This window comes from Drosophila mojavensis, unplaced genomic scaffold (assembly GCF_018153725.1).
Source record: "Drosophila mojavensis isolate 15081-1352.22 unplaced genomic scaffold, ASM1815372v1 contig_136, whole genome shotgun sequence".
Taxonomy (NCBI): Eukaryota; Metazoa; Arthropoda; class Insecta; order Diptera; family Drosophilidae; genus Drosophila; species Drosophila mojavensis.
In genome coordinates, this window is record NW_025318667.1 from 7,637,226 (window position 1) to 7,657,224 (window position 19,999).

The window sequence follows — 19,999 nt, forward strand, 5'->3', positions numbered from 1 at the left end:
TTTTAATAATCTTATTGACATAGAAAATCCAATTGGGAGACCAATTTAGCGTTAGGCCAGCCAATTCAAACTATCAAAGTCAGTTCGATAACGATAAAAAAGTATTCGATTTTTGTAAGTGACAGAAGTAGTCGGTTTGTTAACGAATACCTATTTATATGTATGTGAATTATTGTACATCGACATATGTATAAGCAACAATATCTGCGAATCTTTGTTTATAATAGCTGACGTTTATGGAGTTTATGGTGCTAAATAAAGAGGAAAACCGCAAAACGGGTCATTTGATTTTAGTGCAAATATCAGGAAACTAACCACAATTGTTATCTAAAGGTGTTCATCGCAGCAATGTATGTATGTTTATATGTTTGTTTTGGTGTTTTTGTTTTATAAATATTGTGGAATCGCATACATATATGTATGTATACTCAAGCGCAAGTTTAAGTGTTTGTGTGCTGGTGCCTAATTACTTTGTTTATAAAACATATTTATTTATTTTTTTCCTTTTTTTTTTGCTTGGCATATGTCCCACGGCAAGGACTCAGCGAAAATCCAAATAATATTGTTAAAAAAAAGTTCACCCATATGCAATGCACATATACATACATATATATGCATGTATGTGCATAATAGAACGCTGCGTATTATACGCAATTGTATTAAAATGTATGTGTGCATTTGTACAAAAGTACATATGTATGTATATATGCATACCTACATATATACTTATTATCTACACTGGCAACCACCACACACAAAAAATTGTATTTGTTCATATCTAGTATAACTGCTAATAAGGTGTTTGGATGTTTGAAACATTTTGCATTTAATTGCTTTGCCTTGAGTTCTCGTTTCGAGATATATATATGTATGTATGTATGTCCATACGTGTGTATGTACAATTGTGTGTGCGTGTGTATATATATAGATGCATGTTTATATGTATGCGACGTCCTGTTTAACTGGTGTCATAAACGCATAAACAATTTATGTACGAAATTTTTCCATTGTTGCGCTACAACAATTAATTTAAATAGTAACCCTGAGAGGATCTCAGGTGTTCGAACTCGCGCTCTATATGTATATTCATATGTCTTATGAGTCTTACATACATACATATGCATGTTTGTGACTGTTTGCATTTGTGTGGGGGCTTTCGTGATTGTGTTTGTGCACTAATTGAATCTTTTATTGCAGTCGCAACACATGATGTCAGATGGATCGCCGCCCCCATCGATTTGTTTCATTCGAGCCGCGGAATCATATCCAAAATCACAAATGGAGAAGGAAGACTCGCAGCTGTCGGTTCCCTTTCAAGAGCGTAAGTTGATTAAATATATATTATTGATACATGAATAAATAATATTGAATTTCCGATACAATAGTTTCCGGCGAGTCAACTAAATACCTGGGCCGCACCGACGATGGTGTCCTAGCTTTGTCCAATTACCGCATATGCCTCTCAAAGAAATCAACGAATGAAACTTATGTGCCGCTCGGATTGATTGAGTCGGTGCAGGTGCGTGATCCCTTCCAGTTGATTGTCAATTGCAAAGATGCCAGCACCGTCCGCTGTTCGTTTCCCACGGCGGAGCAGTGCCTGGAGTGGCAGCGCCGCATTCAGCTGCTAATTGGTGTGCCCGAAACGCTTGAGACAATGTTCGCATTTCCATTTTACTCCTGGACATGCGACATTATTGGGAACAAAGAGCGTGCCGCTCTGACCAACGGTAACAGCAACGGCAACGGCAACGGCAACTTCAGCTTTAACAAATCAACACCAGCGCCTGATAGTTCAAGTCTGCAGACGGCAAGTGAACATTTACATCGCCTACAGCGGGAGATCCGGTATGAGAGCGACTTCAAGAATGAGGTTGCACGGCTGGGATTCGATTTGAAGGGATCGTGGCGCATCTCGACGGCGAATGCTGACTTCAAGCTCTGTCCATCGTATCCGCAAAAGCTACTTGTTCCGTGCTGCATTACCGACGAAATGCTCCACAATGTTGCCAATTTTCGGGGATCGCGCCGATTGCCGGCCGTCGTCTGGCGCCATCAGAAATCTGGCGCAATTCTGGCCCGTTGCAGTCAGCCGGAGGTCGGCTGGCTGGGCTGGCGAAACTACAAGGATGAGCAGCTGCTGAAAGCGCTTGCTGATGCCTGTGCCTTCGATCGAGGTGAACATGCGCGACGACAGGCCAAGGATACCAATGGAGAGGCTGGATCCTCGGGCAAGAGCTCTCCCTCACTGGAGGACTCCTCGCACGAGGAGCTTGCCTTAGATGAAATCAGGGTAAGCTTAAGTTCAATTTCACCATCATGTCATCCCAAGTGAAGAACAAGAAATACATATGTATATATATATTGTTAATGCCACATAATCAACCATTAATCCGCACTTTCAATTATATTTTTAGAAAATTCTTATCGTCGATGCACGCAGCTATACGTCGGCGGTCACAAATCGGGCACGCGGCGGCGGCTGCGAATGTATTGAATACTATCCATGCGCCGAAATCGAATTCATGAATCTGGGCAACATACATGCCATACGAAAGAGTTTTCATGCCGTTCGCCAGTTATGTGCATCTTCACCCGACGATCCAAAGTAATTATCTATACATAGATTATAGCAATGTGTTCTTCACAAACTTCTACTTGACAGTTGGTTTGGGCAATTGGAGAAAACGATGTGGATGCAACATCTGTCGGGTCTGTTGGGCGCCACAATGACTGTCGTGCATACGATTGAGAAGAATGGTCGTCCAGTTCTGGTGCACTGCTCCGATGGCTGGGATCGCACGCCCCAAATTGTGGCAACGGCCCAACTTTGTCTGGATCCATTTTATAGAACAGTTGAAGTAGGTTGAGACATTAATAGATTCCCCAAAGTCTACATTAAATGTCTATAATTCTAGGGTTTCCGTGTTCTGGTGGAGCGTGAATGGCTAAATTTCGGGCACAAGTTTGCGGATCGATCCGGTAATGGTCCCAATTCGGATGAGGTGAATGAACGTTGTCCAGTGTTTCTGCAGTGGCTCGACCTGGTGCACCAAATACACAAGCAATATCCGTGCAGCTTTGAGTTCAGCACGGGTTATTTGGTAAGCAGATTGGATTTGCTATGAACGAGCAATTGACTAATTGAGCTATAATTCATATTTTCAGATAAAACTCGCCCAGCACTCACTGTCATGTCTGTTTGGCACGTTCCTATGCAACTCACTGAAAGAACGAATTGAGAATTCGGTATTTGACCGAACATTCTCTGTCTGGCCATTCTTAGCCGAAACGATGTATAGAAATCCGCTCTATAAACACGAGACTGAAAAGGTGAATTCAACTGCAATTAATTATCGAATCGCTTGAGTTTCCAATTCGTTCATTTCAGGTACTTTGGCCGGCGCACAATGTGCGCTATTTGCACTTCTGGTCCGATGTATATCTTGGCAATTTGGGCAATAAAAACGGCACCGATCTTCCCTTACAAAGCAATGAACGGCAAAGTGTTCACAGCGTGAATGGTAAATGGAGACAATGTCTGAATATTATTATGCTTAAAGTTGATATATATTTGTTTATTTTAGGAGCGACCGTGAAAACTCGTTCGACAGAAAACATTGCAACAAATGAGCTGTCACAGAGTACGATATCGAGAAGATCAAGTGATCCCAATCTGACCGTGGATCCAATGTACTTATATATTCGATATGATATTACTGAACAATCATTAATCAAGTTCAATATTTGCAGTGTAACGGAGGGAATCAATTTGAGTGCGAGCAGCAATTCCATGTTTGACATTCGGCTGGAGCCAAAGGAATGCATAATCGATGCGAAATCAGATGTCAAATTGGACAGCGATTCAGTTGATAGTCCAAAGCTGGCGGAGCATGCACAAAATGGTTCCGCCAAATTGTTAACTGAATTCAAAAACAATGACCAAAGCACTACAGCAGTTCAACGTGATACATTGAGCGAGAGTTCTGCATCCATAAATGGCAAGATCACCATTCAGCGCATGGACTCCAAGCCCATTGACTTAGCAATACATACCCCTTGTGATTCCCCAAACGGTTTGTTAATTAGCTAAAAGTCAGTTGCCTTATCTATAAATGATTAATTGAAATTTTCGAATATTTAGACTATGCTCCCTCCATCTGTGAAAGCTTTAGTGATAAGAGTCAGACTCTGTGTCAGAGTGGTGGCCAAATCGATACTAGTACGGATACCTTAATTCCTATAGAAGCGACACAGCAAGAGACGCTTGTGGTGTCGCAAGATCCAATTAAAGACAGCGACGTGCCTTCAGAACAAGATGCCGATGTCATACCTCATGAAAAAAAGACCGAAGCAACGACCGTTGCGCATACCAATAAAATTAGTCAAAGCTATAGCAATTTGCCTCGAGTTCACATCAAGCCCAACAATCTGAGATACTTTCAACAGAACGCCAGCGCAGCAGCTTTGGAGAAAAGCAATGCATTCGAGCAGCCGTTGGAAGGCCACAAGACAGCGAACGGGGAGAGCAGCAAGGAGACGAATGCCACAAAAGATATTTTGAATGGAACAGTTACCTTAAACTATGGCAGCAACACCAGCGAATCCTTGCCGCTATCACCTGAGCATCACCGATGCAATTCTCAAACGCATAATATGTTTGCGCCCTTTGATGAGTCGGCGGCAAGTAGAAGAAACACGCTCTGGTCGAATCTCAATCGGGAGCATACGCATTCGAAATATGCAGAAAACGTTAGGTAAATATCGTAAATGGAAACTCATTAAATAAAGACAATTAATTAATTTCTATATATATATATATTGCAGTGCACTTAACTTCCCGGCGTCTGGACTTATATCATTGCCTCCGACCCCGCAAGGCTCGCAAGAGCGAACACAATTTACAATATCCTGCCCAGATGGCCTGTCCCATGGCTTAAGTGAACAGAACATACGCCTACATCAGATCGTTCAAGAGCACAAGGTTCTCATATATATATTTCTATGGCACTTGAATGTAATGCAAATTGCTAATCTAAATGTTATTTCTATTGCTCCAGCTACGCGAGGAAGTCCTTTTGCGCGAAATTCACGGAATGCGTTTGGCGTTGCTGCAAAAAGGTTGTCCGAGCTGCAACAGCGTCGTATCGACAAATGTGGAGCATGTAATTATGTCATTAAATGTTATATAAATTCCATATGAATTACGCACAACAAATTTGCAAACATAAAGAAAAAGCAATATTATGGATTGCCAAATGTTTGTAAATTTGTTCATATGTTTACTCTAAACTGAACACAAAATGAGATGAATATATCCAGCCATATCTGCGCATTTACCACATGTCATGTCATCAGTTCAACTCTGGCTGGATAGTTTCGAGACATACTATACTATATATAATATAGAATTGCATAAATCTAGGCTAAATCCTTTAGATTTAAATGTTGAATTCGGGGCAACGAAATTGTCATGTGAATGGTTTGTGTTGTTTTTCGTTGTTTGGTCTAATTATTTACATTTCTTTAGGAAAACGGATCGGATATTGTTGAAAATGCATCAACATGTTCATGGGAAGCCGTAGAAGAGCGTAGTGGTCCATCATCGTATGCCACATCCACGATACAAGAGAAAAAGGCTTCCAGTGTCCTCTGGGTGCCCGATCATGCCGTTTCGCGTTGCTCGAATTGTCAAATTGAGTTCTGGCTTGGACGAAGAAAACATCATTGTCGGTGCGCATTTCAACATATTCTTTTTAATTTGTCCTGTACCTGTATCTGTACCACGTATCTGTATTATGTTCATAACATGTCTTAGTTACCTTAGCTACACACCCACAAACACACAAACACACACACACTTACTCTAACTGTATGGGCCAACAGCCATTTCTAAGCAATCAATCTGGCAGCAGTTCGTAACTAATATCTTATCTTATCTATGTACTATATTATTATTCTATTTTATATATATGTATTACCATATTTTACTTTCATCATCAGCAAAGCTTTTCGCTCAATTATTAGTTTGCTATCATAAGGTCCTTTATTTGTTGCTGCTTTATTCTTTCTAGCATTGGTTCGCAACAAGACGACGATGTCAGATTTGAAGACAGTGAAAGTAAATTACAAATAAATACGGAACTAATGTCAGATTGGCTGTGATAAATATTTGCTCATTTTGTAACAAACTCAGATTAACATATCGTATTCAATGCTAAATATGGTTGTGTTCAATTTGCGATTGTTTTTCGATCAAACAACAGAATTAACACGTCTATTTCAACTAGTATATTAACAATTTCGATCCCGATCAATATCAAATGAAAAATTTTCTATTTATCTCTCTCTTTTCAGATCATGTGGCGAAATTTTCTGTGCTGACTGCTCTGAATTCTGGGCGCCTTTACCATACGAAAAGCTTTTTAATCCAGTAAGACTTTGCGGCTCCTGTTATACGACCGTTACGGCACAAGTGCACGATTGTAGCGTTCCTTCCACGACAAATTCAAATGCAAGTTCAAATTTAAATACAAATTCGATGGCAATTGCAATTGCGAGCGATGGGGCTACGCTGAAGCCGGCTGCAAGCTCTCAAGAGTAGTTTTCCACTAGCTTTAGGATTCTGACGTTGAAACAATATGTAAATATAATATACTCACATATTTATTGCATATATATAAATGTTAACACTATTATAGCAGAAAGAATTATATAAAATAAACAAATTGTGCGCTCTTGTAGAAGAAACACACATGAAATTATACAAAACAAATTTTGTTAGACATCTATGTGGATATATATATATATATATATATATATTCATATGTTATATGGACACAATTGTAAATTCAAATACCAAACTAAAACAATTATAATAATAATAACAACAAAAACAATGTTTTTGACTTATGATTGAGAATTGCATAAAAGAGAGAGCTTTATGCAAGGAGCGATCAAGAGAAAAAGAGAGACATGTTTATCATTTAACATGTTATCTATATTTTTTATGTACATCAATTATATTACATATAAACACATTCAACAACAAAAACATATTAGACGAGCTTTCCGTTTTGAGTATTTACGAGTATTCCCGCTCGAAGGCTACTCGCTCACTCTCTAGCTTCTACGTGATGATGAGGTAGTTTTGGCGGCAATTTATAGGGTCGTATATATTTGATATTCGTTTTGAGCGTTTGAGGCATTGCATTGGATAGCAGGCAGCGCAGAAAGAAATATGTCAAGTAGCCCGTGACTCCCCAGATGCGTAGCTCATCCACCACAAAGACGGGATTACTGTAGCCGCTGCGAAATTGCGTGTGTCGTGCGACTGCTGGAGAGATTAGCGTGTTGATCGGTATGCTGAAGGCCTCCTCCACTTCGTCTAGGTTGAGCTTCAGCTCGGACACATGAAAATCGGGCACCACGCCCACAACTGGTACGATGGCGGCGGTGCGTGGTAATATTATGGGACTGGCTTCTCCCCAAATTTGGATGCGTTCTCGTGGCAGACCAATCTCTTCCTCTGTTTCGCGCAGTGCACAATCAACATAGCTCTCGTCAGTCTCATCCCTTTTGCCTCCCGGAAATGATATCTGCAGACTGTGGCTACGCAAGTGCCGTGAGCGGCGGGTATACAACAGTGAAATTTCATTCCTATGTGATTTGAGTTTTATTAAATGCCTGATGAACCAGTCGTAAATATATTTACTTACGTTTCGCGCTCCTGGCATAAAGCTATTAGAACCGAGGCTGAGCTTTTCTCATTCCTGTTGTGCAGCAACATTTTAGGACGAGAAAAAGGCGGCAACTTGCGTAGCAGATCCAGACAGCGTTGTCGCTGCTCATCGCCCAGAAGTACCGAAAAATCGTCCGCTGTTAAAACTTTTACGTTGGCAGCTGTTGCATTTCTACTCTTGTTTCTCGTTTGAGTACATATTAGTTGCTGCAGCCGACGACTCCTTGTCAGAGAGCCCATGACGTGAGCTTTGGCCAGGCATATTTCCGCAAGAATCATGAACTAATAGGTGAATAGGGGAGAGTGATGTAAACAAAACCGAAACGGATTTGAACTTTGTATTTCCATCTGCACGGTCAGCTGTTTTTGGTTCAATCTGTGATGGGCGCAATGCAAAATTCTATCGCATAAAACACCTATCGATATTCGTTTGCCTAATAGGTGAATATTTGTTGTGTACTCTATCGATATGTCGTCGAGGCTTACATCTCTAATCGGCAAGGCTTTTGCATAAGCGTAAGTTAATAACAACATAGAATTCGGCAATTTTTTAACAAAGCTCATTAACGCCGTTAGGAAACTAATACGCACTTGACGCGCGTGCGTACAGAGTAAGCCATTATCTTCATCGTACACAGCTAAATAAATTTGGCAGTGGTGTTTCATGCATTTTCATTACGTAACCCAAGAAAACAAATAATAAAATCGCAGACTTTTAACACGTTCTTGTTGTTGCTCATTACTTGTCTGTTTACAGTTTCATTCGCATTGACCAAGACACATACATATGGGCAGTAGCATCATCTCGCATCTGGCGCGAAAGTACGGTGCAGTGATATTCTTTCCAACTGTTACAGTCGGCTCCATTTACGCTGATTGGTCCCATACACGCGAGTGGAAGCGCCAACAAAATTTAGCAGCACAAAGCGCGGCGCTGAAGAGTCAAAGCTAAAAGCATAAACAAATCATCAACATTGAGGATGGTTCTCGGTCTGGACAAACGTGCCTTGTGGGCAGCACTGCCTCTGCTTGGATTTGCGATCGGTCACTTCTTGGACAAGAAGGAAACGGAACGCATGACCATGTTCCGGGATAAGAGTGCCCTCTATGGCCGCCCTGGCAGCGAGGACAGGCCACCGTCTTGGTGATTAGGCATTAGAATCACAACTAATTTTTTTTCTTCTCACTGTCGTTAAAATAAATTGTAATATGGCTATGTGAAATGTTCGAAAAAGTGATCTATGGCTTATTAAGTGGAATTTTTTTTGTTACGTGTGTGTGTGTGTGTACCTGCACCTCTGGCAGTGCATGTCCAGAAACCCAGAAATCATTACAAACCAATCTGGCTGACCTAACGTCTTGCGGTGGCTTCTACCAGTGCTGACAACTTTTTAGCTGCAGCAGGATAGCAATGGCAGCTACTCTAGACTTGCCTAGAATTGTGGAAATTCATGCTAGATTTTGAATAATGAGTTATTAAAATTCAGTATTTAGTTCAGCGTCAGTTCCTTACTTTCTAACGTTAAGAATTAAAAACCGCTAAAAGTGACTCAAACTACCGCAGTCTGGCTTTTTTTTTCAAATACGCCACTTCTGCTGCTAGCCAGATTGGACAGCAAGCTAAAGGATTTAGCAACACTGGTTTGTGCACAAACAATGGTAAGCAATAAACACAAACCGCGGACCGTGGGCCAGTCGTAGCGAGATTTGTTTGTTAAGGATTACGTCGCTGCCTGTTTCTTTTGGCCATTGTTTGTTTTAGACATGAAAAACCATAAAACCATCAACACACGGGCCAACGATAAGCCCACAGATAACTCGTTTACTTAGTCTTCTACCTGGTACTGACACACACACACACGCACAGTCATTCACACACACACGCATGGGAACGAAAATCACAGCTAGCATAAATATTGCAGCTTGTGCGCAAGCGAGATAGCACGAGCATGGTGTTTTTATGCGCAAAATCCGTTAGGATTTAAAGCGGCTCGAGTTTTGCTGAATGAAAAATATCATATTGAAATTCATAATAACTAAGCTCTCAAATAGAAATTTTCCTATGTATGTGTGTGTGTGGCTGTGTAACATAATCCGTTTGAGCGGCGCAAACGCAGACACCGAGCGAAACAACAGACGCACAAATTGAAATACCAATGCAACAAAACTAATTTATTTTTATGGTCACCAAGCATAGACAATTGTTAAAATTGCGGGCGTGCTGTGCCAAAGGACCCATGTCCTTAGACATAGCCATCAATGCACATCCAACGGTTTTTATTTTGTACACAGGCTCAAGGCAACAGAGCGACGGCGCAGCGTGCAAGATTTGCAAAGTGTGTACTATTGTCGCAGTCGTGCCCTTCTCTCTCTCTTTTTCTTTTCGTGTGTGTGTGTGTATGCTTGAGTGCGACAGCGATAGCAGCAACCTTCTAGGAACGTAACAAGATATGCAACTAGTGATGAGCAGCGCTGTGATTTTTGAAGGCTCACCACGATACGTGACTATTGCTGTGACTATAGTTTATGTACGTGTGTGAGTGATTTTTAATGATTTTCTGAATAAAGTTTAACTCCGATAGAGCTAGATGCTATATTTACTTGCATTATTATTATTGTTTGTTGCTATTTAATACTATAGTTATAAAATATTTTTTTTATGCATATTCTTTGCCGTGATCTTTCGGTGTGTGTCTGCGCTTCCTTCGGTCACAGTAACACGTCCACGCCTGCCGCTCATCTCTAATGTGTAGGCAGTATGCAACACTTGTTTGGTATACGTGCTGTTGTTGTTTTTCGCAGGTAAAATTGTGTGTGTGGGTGCGCATGCGATGTGTGTCAGTATGTGTGTGTGTGCGTGCGTGATTTTGCCGAAAAACTTGTTTGCAGGAGCAAAGCCATGAAATCAGTTAGTTTTCGGTATTCAAAGCAAACAGAACGGGAGCACGGAGCTGTAGAAATTGAAAAGTGGAAAGAGTTTTTGAAATAAATGAATAGCAACAGCTCCTCTACTGGAAATCACAGCCCCAAGATGAGCAAAGAGCAGCAGGCCGAAGGTGGCGGCTCGACAATGAAATCCACCTCAGAGTTTGCAAACAAGACGCTGCAGGATTACGAGGTGCTGGCCGTGATGGGCAACGGAGCCTTCGGCACCTGCTACAAGGTGAAGGATAAGACCACTGGCGTGCTCTACGCCTGGAAGGGCATGAACTACGATGAGCTGGACGACGAGAAATGTGAATCTCTTATATCCGAGATAACTGTGCTCCGACAGCTGCAGCATCCCAATATTGTGCAGTACTATCATCACCTTGTCAATCGCGAAGCCAAGTCCATTTATATTGTGATGGAGTGCTGCGACGGCGGTGATCTCGCCCAGCTCATACAGCGTGCCCGCTCACAGCGGAAGCGTTTCGAGGAGCCGTACATCTGGCGCGTGCTCTTCCAGCTGTGCCGTGCACTGCAGGTGTGCCATAATAAGATACCCAGTGGAACGATTCTACATCGGGACATCAAGCCGGCGAACATCTTCCTGGATGCCTGTGGGAATGTGAAGCTCGGGGATTTTGGCTTGGCGCGTGTCCTACGCCGCGATCAGAGCTTTGCGGCCAGCTTTGTGGGCACGCCGCACTACATGAGCCCGGAGCTGGTCAAGGGCCGGCAATACGACCGCAAGAGTGACGTCTGGGCTGTGGGCTGTTTGATTTACGAGCTGTGCGCATTGCGTCCGCCGTTCCGGGGACGCGCCTTTGAGCAGCTCTCGGAGAATATTGCCCATGGCCAGTTCAGCTGCATTCCGGCAGTCTACAGCGCCGATCTGCAGTCGATAATTGGCTTTATGCTGGCCGTGGATCATGAGCAGCGACCGGGCATTGAGGTGATCACTCGACATCCACTGCTGGTGCGGAACATCAACCAATTGCCAGCTGAATTTCCGCGCCTCGTGGATGCTGGCGAGGATTTCCAGTTGCCCGGTGCGGGCAAGCTATTTCCCGACTCGCCCGAGCTGTCCAGCACACTCTTCACGGAGCAGTATAGCTTCAATGAGGGCTACGGCCAGCGGCGTCTGAGCGTCACGGGCGTCTTTACGCCCGATCTGCGCAACGAGCTTTTCTACTCAGCTAAGCGTCGCATCTTTGGCAGCAGGCAGCTACTCAAGTCGGATCCATCGCTCTACGAGAGCATCAAGCGTGAGCATAGTCCGCAACGCATCACCCAGAACATATTCGATGAGGCGCTGCAGAAGCGTATGCATGCCATACGGGCTCAGGAGTCGCTACTGGAGCAGCGCGCGAATGAGCTGGCGGCGGCCGAGCAGCGCGTGAAGGCAATGGAACGCGAGCTGCGGCTTAAGTTGGAGCAGGTGGAGCAGCAGGCGCAGGCGCAGGTGCAGGCACAGGCACAGTCACAGAAACTGTGCACTTGCCAGATGGTGCCGCCCGTGCCGCCACGCAAGCCGCTGGCCAAGCACCACGATGACACCTATTGCAGCATTGAGCTGAATGAGACGTCGCCAACGGTGGCCAAAATGAATCTGGCCCTGATGACGGCGCCCAAACAGCTGCAGCTACAGAGCCAGAGCAGCACGTTGCGCAAGGTCACGTTTCAATCACCGCCCAAGTGCAGCAAGTTTGGGCCGGAGCAGTCAGCTGGTGCTGCTCCTGCTCCTGCTCCCCCTGTGCTGCCCATGCAGACGAGTGTCTCCAGTAATGAGTCTGCCCAGAGTGAGGCCTCTAGCACGCGTCGCAAGTCCATTCTGTCTCTGTTCGGGCTGAGTCGAGTGAGCAAGGCGCCGGCCAAATCTACAGCAGCAGCTGCAGCTCCAACTTCAGCTGCAACCAAGCAGCAGCAGCGACGCCCGCCCTTGGCTGTTAAGCTGCCAGCTACGCAGCAACTGCCGTCCCAACAGCAGCAACAGCAACAAAAACAACCGCAGCAGTTCAACAACATGTGGACTAAGGAGCAAAAGCGAGCAGCCTTCGACCTGCTGGCGGCCATGAATGCTGCGGAGAAGGATTCAGCCAGCGTGGTGGCCGCGCGTCGTCAGCAGCTGCGGCAATCGGTGCGCGAGCGCAACAGCAGCATGCAGCGCAATCGTGCAATGAGACGTTCCCTCGTTCTGACAGCTGGCGGAGCACAGCCGAAGCCATTAATGCTTGGCTCGCGTGAACAAATGTTGATTTAAGTTGCAATCGAGGAATCCGTTTCGAGTGACTGAAGGGGGCACTCAAAGTGGCCCGCCTTGTGATGTGGACTAAGTACCAATTTTTTTGTCAATCTTTTTTTTTTCAACTACAATCTTGTTCCTACTTTATGTTTAAATCGTGTATTTTATAGTTGTAAGCAAATACAAACATATATGCAATTTACAATTTAATAAAAAACAAATTAGCCGTTAGAATTGAATTCCTTGTTCAGATCGATATATATCGGAAGTAGGCGCAGCAAATAATTGTTGCGATTTAGTAAACGTGCGTATCAAGGATTAGAAAGAAAATTGATTTGGTAAAATTATTAAAATAATTGAGTAAGTGAATAAATTGTGGGAATTGTGCAGCAGCTATAATTGAATAATTGCATTCGCAGTGCTGGCCAATGACTGACCAGCGTTTGATAGGTAAATATCGTAGTGAATATCAGTTGCACTGCTCATCTCTAGCAAACGATATTTAGCGGGGTTTTGTTATTGTTTTCTACTTGTTTGTTTACATTTAAAATTGATAGTAGTGCTGGTTAATGATTGACCAGCGATTGATAGGTAATTATCGATATTAGCTGCAGTGAATATCAGTTGCACTGCACATCTCTAGAGCACCACATTTAGCGGGTTTTTGTTTTTGTTTTCTTTTTGTTTACATTTAACATGTTTACGCTTGTCGATGAGGATGTGCCCGAATTTCTCTTACAACGTGATACAGTCGCTTACTGCAGTCAGCTGCATGTCCAGAAATCCAAATCTAGCCTTGTGCTGGGACGCAATCTTAAGTTCTATGAATTCCGCAAAAAGGAGTTGTTGCACTACATCGATCTCAAAGAATCGAGTCTCCAGCAGCTGGCGACAGAACTTAGATCGTACAATGGACCGCTCAGTAGATTTCTCATACGCGATGATGTGGCCGATATCAGCGGCGATGCCACCAGTTACAATATGCTGCATGCCCCCGAAGATCTGCCCCTGAGCATAGGCAAATACGTTTGGCTGGGCGAGCACATATACGTGCTGCTCCAGTGCTGGCAGAAGTTGCTGGTGCTGCAGCGACCGGCCGAACAAGGCGCCAGTTTTAAGCTAATAGCGCAGCATGATAATCTGCAGGAGTACCGGCTGGTCAGGGGCCCTATCAAGTATCAGGCCTATGTGGAGCTGGAGTTCACCAATGGAAAGCGATTGCGCACAAATTTTCAAGGTAGTGAGGCGCCAGAGAGTCCTTCAACTAGTAGCGGCAGCACTGTTGTTGGATTCAAGCGGTTGATGCAGCGCGTCCACTGCGCACGCGCCGAGCTGCATTCGCAACGCACACAAACTCAGCTGGACTTTATGCAGTCACGCGAGCTGCAGGCCTTCGGCTTGCCGGGCCAGCGTTCGTTGCTATTGGAGGAGAAGCAGCTGCTGCGACGCTGCGGCGACATATGGACACGCATCTGCGGCGACTCTCTGGTGCTGGGCATCCTCCTGACCAATGCGGCGGGCAGCAATTACAACAGCACGTTGCATGCTCTGCGCCCGCTGCTGCGCCTGCCTCAGGGTCCTGGCCTAAACTACGTGTATCGACTGTACGAGCTGCCGTTGCAGGCTGATGGCCAGCCGCCGGAGGATTACGACCAGCTAGCCCAGTTCTGGGCCCTGCAGGAGCAACAGTCGAGCAACTCGGGCTTAAGCTGGCAGCCCGCCTCTCGTGTTGACCAGCTGTCACCTGAGCGCAGCGTCGTGCTGCTGGTGCGCCTGCAGCTGGAGGATTTGCTAACGCTGGACAGCATACAACTGCTTGCCCTGTACGAGCTGCAGGACGAATGCCGGCGGCAGCTGCAGCTGCATTTAGCCAGCATCAATGTGGCCGCCTTGCTGCAGCAGCAGGAGCTGCATGTGCCCAGCTTTTCGCCGCGGACGTTGCATCAGGATTTTCTCGCCGTGATCATGACTCAAGCCGCGCACTGCGCTTTGCGACTGGTGTTCCAGGACGTCGATCAGCAAACCCAATTCGAGCAGCTGCTGCTGACCAAACTCAACTTTGTGACCACAGCTGTGCCGCAGGAGAAGCAGCAAGGTCAGCGGAGAGATTGTGAGTAGCTCAGCTCCTTTATATAAGTGAATCTCTAAAGAATCTCTCTCTGTCTTCTACAGCTGTACAACTGCTTGATGACTCTGGTGCGGAGCAGGAGTTTGCCTTTGGCCATAGCAATATGAATGGCAACAGCAGCTGCACTGCACCTACCCAGCGCATCTTCTATAATGGCCCGAAGCAGCTGCTTCTGCTGCGCAACGATCCTGGCCAGCATTGGCAGCTCTATGCCAGCACAGAGACGCAGCTCTGCCTCCTGCTGCGCCGCCTGCTACGGGATCTCTTACAGCTGCACTGCAATCTCTCGCTGCTCGACCTGCAGGCGGAGGCGTGCAGTGCGCCCCCAAATGCAACACTACTCCTGGAATCCGCGCTGCGCGACGAGCTGCAAGCCCGAGCCGATCTGCTGCAGCTGCAGCCAAAGCGAGCGCAGCTTCAGCGCCTCCATCAACTGGAAATGGCCAGCGATTCGCTGATAACTGTGATAAAGACCCAAATGCAGTTAGATACTAGCTAGCTGCTGCTTGGGGCAACATTTAATATTCAGTGTTCATTAGAAAATATTTTTGTTTTACCTTTTATTAAAACATCATTTTGTATACAATATATGCGGGCATTTATTATTTATTACACAGTAGAGAAATGTTTCGTGCTTAAATATAAATCAAAAATAAAACTTTTAGCTTGGACGGACAGTTTTATACATGAAGCTTATCCTGAATAGGAATATATATGTAGGTCATATATGCTTTTTAGGATTACACTTGCATTACACTTGCCTCTTATGCAATTTGCAGAATTGCACAAATTGTTAAGAAACATTTACAATTTTATACACAACAAAACTTAAAACTAATTTAAAGCACTTCAAATGAATTTTGTTATGGAAAACTTCGAGTATATAAAAATATATGTATATATAGATGTAGATATCGAGAGCCTAGAGTTTTTCCGAAAAGTTTCGTGAGCTTCGAGCACTGCAACTGCTGCGCCGCTGTTGCTCCTCGCCTTTGATGATATTGTCAAGGACATTCTCCAGATTTTGTGTAGCCGCCGAGAGCTCGGCATTGTCGCTGTACGAGTCCTCGACAATCTCTTTGACCTTGTTCAGCAGCAGCTTAAAGTTAACCATTTCCGTATCACGCATATCCACATTGACCGACTGCTCCAGCAATGCGCCCAGTGGCAGCTGCTGTTGCTGTTGCTGCATGTTGCTGGCAGCCGAGTGCAACAAACTGGAGCGTCGCTGATCGAACCACAAACTAATGTCGCTCAGTGAGTAATCCGATTTGTTGGCCTCCAAGTAGCTGCGGTTCAACTCGGCGCCATTGACTAAGGGGGGAGTAGTTTTCAGTTATAATTTGTAGGATATTACAATATGTTACAGTTCTTACTTGAATGTGTTAAATTGGCGCCCACAGGTGCGTACATATCGTATGCAGCTTTTGCAGCTGGCGGCGAGGAACGTTGCGGCGTGCTGGCGTTGAGGAACGTGGAGCTGATCAGCGGTGCAGCAGACGAAGCGCGCTGCATAAGCAAAGGAAATCATCAGATATATATGATCAGACTTGTATATATATATAGCTCACCGATAATTGTCGCATGTCCTCAATTATTTGCAGCAAGAAACTTTGATGGGCGCTCAGAAAATCACATATTTGAGCGCTCGATGTGCTCGGCAGCTGTTTCAGTTGCATCTCCAGTTTGCTGCAAGGAATGAGTATGACAAGCTATTGCAAAGGTAATACGCGTTCTATTACTCACACATTCTGCAGTAAAACACGGTCGATAATGGATTGTAAGCGCTCCGAGGCGCTGCTCGCCAGCCCAGTTAAGGAGCCTGCAATGTGTAAAGGGTATGGGTTGAATTATCGAAAAAATTGGTTCAAATACTTTTCCAAGGACGTACAGAGTTCCTGTTGTGGTTGCTGCTGCAGTTGCGGCTGAGGCTGCGGTTGCGGCTGCGCCTGGGGCTGGGGCTGTGGCTTCTCGTTTGGCGACGCTTTGAGACGCAACGTTGAGTTGCTGCGAATGCTGCGCGTTTCGGCGGGGATGGGCGCCAATTCGGTTGCATTGCTGGGCTGGCCGATGCCCGCGCCGCTTTCCTGTGCATTGCAGAAGCCGCGTCGCTCCTCCTCCTCGGCATCGGCGCGCTGGCCTTTCTGTGCATAGGGAAACCAGCTGCAGAGGCGTGCCAGATGTTGGGTCCAGCGCTTCGGCTGCGGCTGATCCTCGACAAAGACTTCGCACATGCGATGCGACGGCTCATGCTTGCCACTCACATGCACGGCCGAGGCAAAGCAGGGCAGGCACAGCGACAGATCACGACACACTTGGCACTTGAAACGTATGCCAATGATGTGCTCCATGCGACAGCCGGCGCACTGATTGCTGTGTATCAAGTGCTCCGTGTCCTCGATGCGCTTGATCAGAGCCAACAGATTGCCATAGATTAGAAAGCGTGTCTGGGTGTGCGTCCACAAATTGTGAAACTGCTGCTCGCCAAGGCCGGCGAGGCCGTGCGGACAGCGGGCAAACGACTGCTCCAGCATCGGCTGCAAATTGTGGGGTCCATAGGCTTTCGACTCGCCCAGATAGCTAAATAGCTTGCTCAGCGTAAGCAGAAGCTGCTCAAATGCATAGCGCGAAACACACTGAAATTTGGCATCGGCCAGCATGCTATAGAAGTCGCTAACCATGTGCTCGCTGCTGTACAGCTTGCAGAGCAGCAAAAAAGTCACCTTGATCTCCAGCAGCGAAATGGAGTGACGTCGTTGCCTGCAAAGGAGAAACAGGGAGAGACAGAGAGAGATATGGATAAATACATCTATCCATAGCACAGACAAAGGCAACTCTTACGGATCGTAGATATTCCAAAAAAAGTTGGCCAACAGTGCAGTGGCCGTGTCGAGTTGATAGTTTTGTGTTTTGGTAAAATGTCCCAGTTTCTCGCAGGCGAAATAAATGTCGTGCAGCAGCGAGGTTAGCTGAAACGGCGGCACCATCAAATTCAAATTGCAATTGCTGCTGCTCACGGGCATGCCATGGCGTTGCAATATGGCCATCACAAGTTTATAGGGTATTTTACTAGCTGCAAATGCCAGAAAATTGCGAAATCAGAAAGAAGTCAAATGCGATGCAAATTTAATAAAATTTTAGCTTACTGTGAAATATCTTCTGCAGGGCGACAAATTTGCTAGCACATCGATAGACGGTATATTTGTAATTGCCATAGTCCAATTGCAGTTTGCTTATAATCTCAGTCAGGTTGCAGGCAACTTGTTGCGGCACCTGTTGCTGTTTTTTGCTTTCGAGTTGTTGTCCTTTGTTGTTCGCCAAGGACGCGACGGCGGCGGCGCCTGTGCGCAGCGTTGTCAATGGTGGGTTTACTGCAGTACTCAGCATATTGCACAGTTATTCTATTATTCCTGGTGTGATTTTGTAATAGTACTTTATTTATATATATCTATTATAGTTTTCAGCGTCGTTTTCTCTTGATTCTGGCGTTCTCCACGACGTTCGTTAGCGCAAAAGTCAAATTTGAAATGAATGTGTGGCAACGCTGTTGCGCATGCGCTTAACAACACTGCAGTGCTGCCAGCTGATACAACATTCGGCCGTTGCACTTTGAAATGCATTTTAATCGAGTTGGCGTGTTCCATCAAATTTTTTTCAAAACAAATGATATTTGTGATTTATATAATCATCTAAATATTATTCTGCTATTTCTTAAAGCAGCATAAATGATAATGAGCCATATAACAATTTGATTGACCGCTTTTAGCTGAGTATGTAGATCATTAATCACTTGCAGGAAGCGTCATCGATATTTTTATCGATTATTTTAAGTTAAGTCAATGGGTGGCAATTTATTTAAGTAACTGAAACGGGCCTATGGAACGAATGCGTGTAAATCATTTAATAAAAATATGAAAAAATAATTGAAACACATACATATATAAGTTATACAACTGCTTATAATGTGCAGCCGACCTAACAGCAGCAGTGCAGTCACTACATGACATTCTAAACACTATCTTTTATCATCATACCTTCCCTACTCAGCTATTCTCACATAATATTAACCGTTTCTTCTTGAAATACATGCGCTCGTATGAACATACATACATACATTTGTATATGGTTCAGTGCCTGTACGATAATCTAAACTAAGTATGTGACGCCCACTCTCAAGTCGCTGATTGACTAGCTGACAAATTGTTGCAGTCATATCATTGCCCCACCCATTTCCCACCTGTGCAAAATGGTTCAAATGTCATAAGAAGATGGAGCACACATGTCATGCCAGCACAAAGCTCATGCATGCATACATACATATGTACATGTATATATGTACATGTATATACATACAGACACAGCCATAGATACTTGGACAAGCACACCTACATACATATATGTACATATACAATTGCAATTGCATTTGCATGCACAACGTACAATGGCGGACAGAGAAATGGGTCTGGGAACAATGAGAAGCATGTTGGGCATCGTTGGCGTCCAACTGCCTGCACCAGGCAATAATAATTCGCCAGTGCCAGGCCATTGACAATGTCGGTGCCATAATGGCTCTCCACTGACTGACTGACTGACTGCTGCAGAATTTCTTATACCCTGTGCCGATAGTTGTGTCAAGGGATATACATATATTTACATACATATATACATATGTATGTATATAAAATGAGAAGCTGTTATGTTGTCGATGTCTTCAAAGTTCCAGACTTAATTATAAAGCTAAAGGATTGAGAGAGAGATTTAATTTATTAAATTTCGTGTTGCTTCTTATTTTATTTTGTTTGATTTTTTCTGATATTATAATTTACTTCTGGTTTATTTTCATTTTAAATATTACTTAGATTATGTTTATTTATTTTGTTCTAAATTGATTTACATATCTCTTAGATCATTTCACTTTAGACAGCTCTAATTACAGGGTATTGTAAAGTGACATATGCCAATT

At 44.4% G+C, this 19,999-nt stretch overlaps 7 protein-coding genes across 10 annotated transcripts; 5 read left to right on the top strand and 2 right to left on the bottom strand.

Moving 5' to 3' along the window:
• Positions 1–142: 142 nt before the first annotated feature.
• Positions 143–6,775, top strand: LOC6586155 (myotubularin-related protein 3). 3 transcript variants are annotated; one of them, XM_044009569.1, is made up of 15 exons: positions 143–354; positions 1,198–1,321; positions 1,386–2,293; positions 2,418–2,608; positions 2,666–2,861; positions 2,919–3,104; positions 3,169–3,333; positions 3,392–3,524; positions 3,588–3,693; positions 3,754–4,076; positions 4,145–4,757; positions 4,828–4,984; positions 5,061–5,165; positions 5,531–5,733; positions 6,358–6,775. In XM_044009569.1, the coding sequence occupies exons 1-15, from the start codon at positions 349–351 to the stop codon at positions 6,602–6,604; spliced, it is 3,663 nt and encodes a 1,220-aa protein (XP_043865504.1). In that variant the 5' UTR covers positions 143–348; the 3' UTR covers positions 6,605–6,775. The 3 variants fall into 3 exon arrangements, with proteins under 3 accessions (XP_043865504.1, XP_043865508.1, XP_043865506.1); XM_044009571.1 differs by having other exon boundaries at positions 144–350; XM_044009573.1 differs by lacking the exon at positions 5,531–5,733 and having other exon boundaries at positions 6,358–6,474.
• A 210-nt stretch (positions 6,776–6,985) lies between these two features.
• On the bottom strand, positions 6,986–8,116 carry LOC6586156 (nucleoside diphosphate-linked moiety X motif 8). Its single transcript, XM_002011743.4, has 2 exons — positions 7,719–8,116; positions 6,986–7,659 (listed from the first exon to the last, which is right to left on the bottom strand). Exons 1-2 carry the CDS (start codon positions 8,018–8,020, stop codon positions 7,116–7,118), a joined length of 846 nt encoding a protein of 281 aa, XP_002011779.2. The 5' UTR covers positions 8,021–8,116; the 3' UTR covers positions 6,986–7,115.
• A 61-nt stretch (positions 8,117–8,177) lies between these two features.
• On the top strand, positions 8,178–8,693 carry LOC116803662. Of its 2 annotated transcripts, XM_032733136.2 has the most exons (3): positions 8,226–8,257; positions 8,318–8,352; positions 8,499–8,693. In XM_032733136.2, exon 3 carries the CDS (start codon positions 8,529–8,531, stop codon positions 8,691–8,693), a length of 165 nt encoding a protein of 54 aa, XP_032589027.1. In that variant the 5' UTR covers positions 8,226–8,257; positions 8,318–8,352; positions 8,499–8,528. The 2 variants fall into 2 exon arrangements, with proteins under 2 accessions (XP_015016135.2, XP_032589027.1); XM_015160649.3 differs by lacking the exon at positions 8,318–8,352 and having other exon boundaries at positions 8,178–8,257.
• Positions 8,694–8,721: 28 nt separating this feature from the next.
• LOC6586157 (NADH dehydrogenase [ubiquinone] 1 beta subcomplex subunit 1) lies at positions 8,722–8,994 on the top strand. The gene has a single exon (XM_032733135.2). The coding sequence runs from the start codon at positions 8,722–8,724 to the stop codon at positions 8,887–8,889; it is 168 nt and encodes a 55-aa protein (XP_032589026.1). The 3' UTR covers positions 8,890–8,994.
• A 1,595-nt stretch (positions 8,995–10,589) lies between these two features.
• LOC6586158 (serine/threonine-protein kinase Nek2) lies at positions 10,590–13,147 on the top strand. The gene has a single exon (XM_002011745.4). The coding sequence runs from the start codon at positions 10,731–10,733 to the stop codon at positions 12,924–12,926; it is 2,196 nt and encodes a 731-aa protein (XP_002011781.2). The 5' UTR covers positions 10,590–10,730; the 3' UTR covers positions 12,927–13,147.
• A 319-nt stretch (positions 13,148–13,466) lies between these two features.
• Positions 13,467–15,624, top strand: LOC6586159. Its single transcript, XM_002011746.4, has 2 exons — positions 13,467–15,018; positions 15,081–15,624. Exons 1-2 carry the CDS (start codon positions 13,605–13,607, stop codon positions 15,533–15,535), a joined length of 1,869 nt encoding a protein of 622 aa, XP_002011782.2. The 5' UTR covers positions 13,467–13,604; the 3' UTR covers positions 15,536–15,624.
• An 8-nt stretch (positions 15,625–15,632) lies between these two features.
• LOC6586160 (dystrotelin) lies at positions 15,633–18,566 on the bottom strand. The gene is made up of 7 exons (XM_002011747.4): positions 18,183–18,566; positions 17,878–18,109; positions 16,928–17,796; positions 16,783–16,858; positions 16,608–16,725; positions 16,413–16,545; positions 15,633–16,350 (listed from the first exon to the last, which is right to left on the bottom strand). Exons 1-7 carry the CDS (start codon positions 18,421–18,423, stop codon positions 15,959–15,961), a joined length of 2,061 nt encoding a protein of 686 aa, XP_002011783.1. The 5' UTR covers positions 18,424–18,566; the 3' UTR covers positions 15,633–15,958.
• Positions 18,567–19,999: the final 1,433 nt, after the last annotated feature.

Bases quoted from the DNA above. Each gene is read 5' to 3' on its own strand.
- LOC116803662 (XM_015160649.3), top strand. From the start codon at position 8,529: ATGGGCAGTAGCATCATCTCGCATCTGGCGCGAAAGTACGGTGCAGTG.
- LOC6586158 (XM_002011745.4), top strand. From the start codon at position 10,731: ATGAATAGCAACAGCTCCTCTACTGGAAATCACAGCCCCAAGATGAGC.
- LOC6586160 (XM_002011747.4), bottom strand. From the start codon at position 18,423: ATGCTGAGTACTGCAGTAAACCCACCATTGACAACGCTGCGCACAGGC. The intron at 16,859-16,927 runs GTACGTCCTTGG...TACACATTGCAG, and splicing joins GCAACCACAACAGGAACTCT to GCTCCTTAACTGGGCTGGCG. The intron at 16,726-16,782 runs GTGAGTAATAGA...CATTCCTTGCAG, and splicing joins CGTGTTTTACTGCAGAATGT to CAAACTGGAGATGCAACTGA.
- LOC6586155 (XM_044009569.1), top strand. The intron at 1,322-1,385 runs GTAAGTTGATTA...CCGATACAATAG, and splicing joins GTCGGTTCCCTTTCAAGAGC to TTTCCGGCGAGTCAACTAAA. The intron at 3,105-3,168 runs GTAAGCAGATTG...TCATATTTTCAG, and splicing joins AGTTCAGCACGGGTTATTTG to ATAAAACTCGCCCAGCACTC.
- LOC6586157 (XM_032733135.2), top strand. From the start codon at position 8,722: ATGGTTCTCGGTCTGGACAAACGTGCCTTGTGGGCAGCACTGCCTCTG.
- LOC6586156 (XM_002011743.4), bottom strand. From the start codon at position 8,020: ATGATTCTTGCGGAAATATGCCTGGCCAAAGCTCACGTCATGGGCTCT. The intron at 7,660-7,718 runs GTAAGTAAATAT...CAAATCACATAG, and splicing joins TTATGCCAGGAGCGCGAAAC to GAATGAAATTTCACTGTTGT.
- LOC6586159 (XM_002011746.4), top strand. From the start codon at position 13,605: ATGTTTACGCTTGTCGATGAGGATGTGCCCGAATTTCTCTTACAACGT. The intron at 15,019-15,080 runs GTGAGTAGCTCA...TGTCTTCTACAG, and splicing joins GCAAGGTCAGCGGAGAGATT to CTGTACAACTGCTTGATGAC.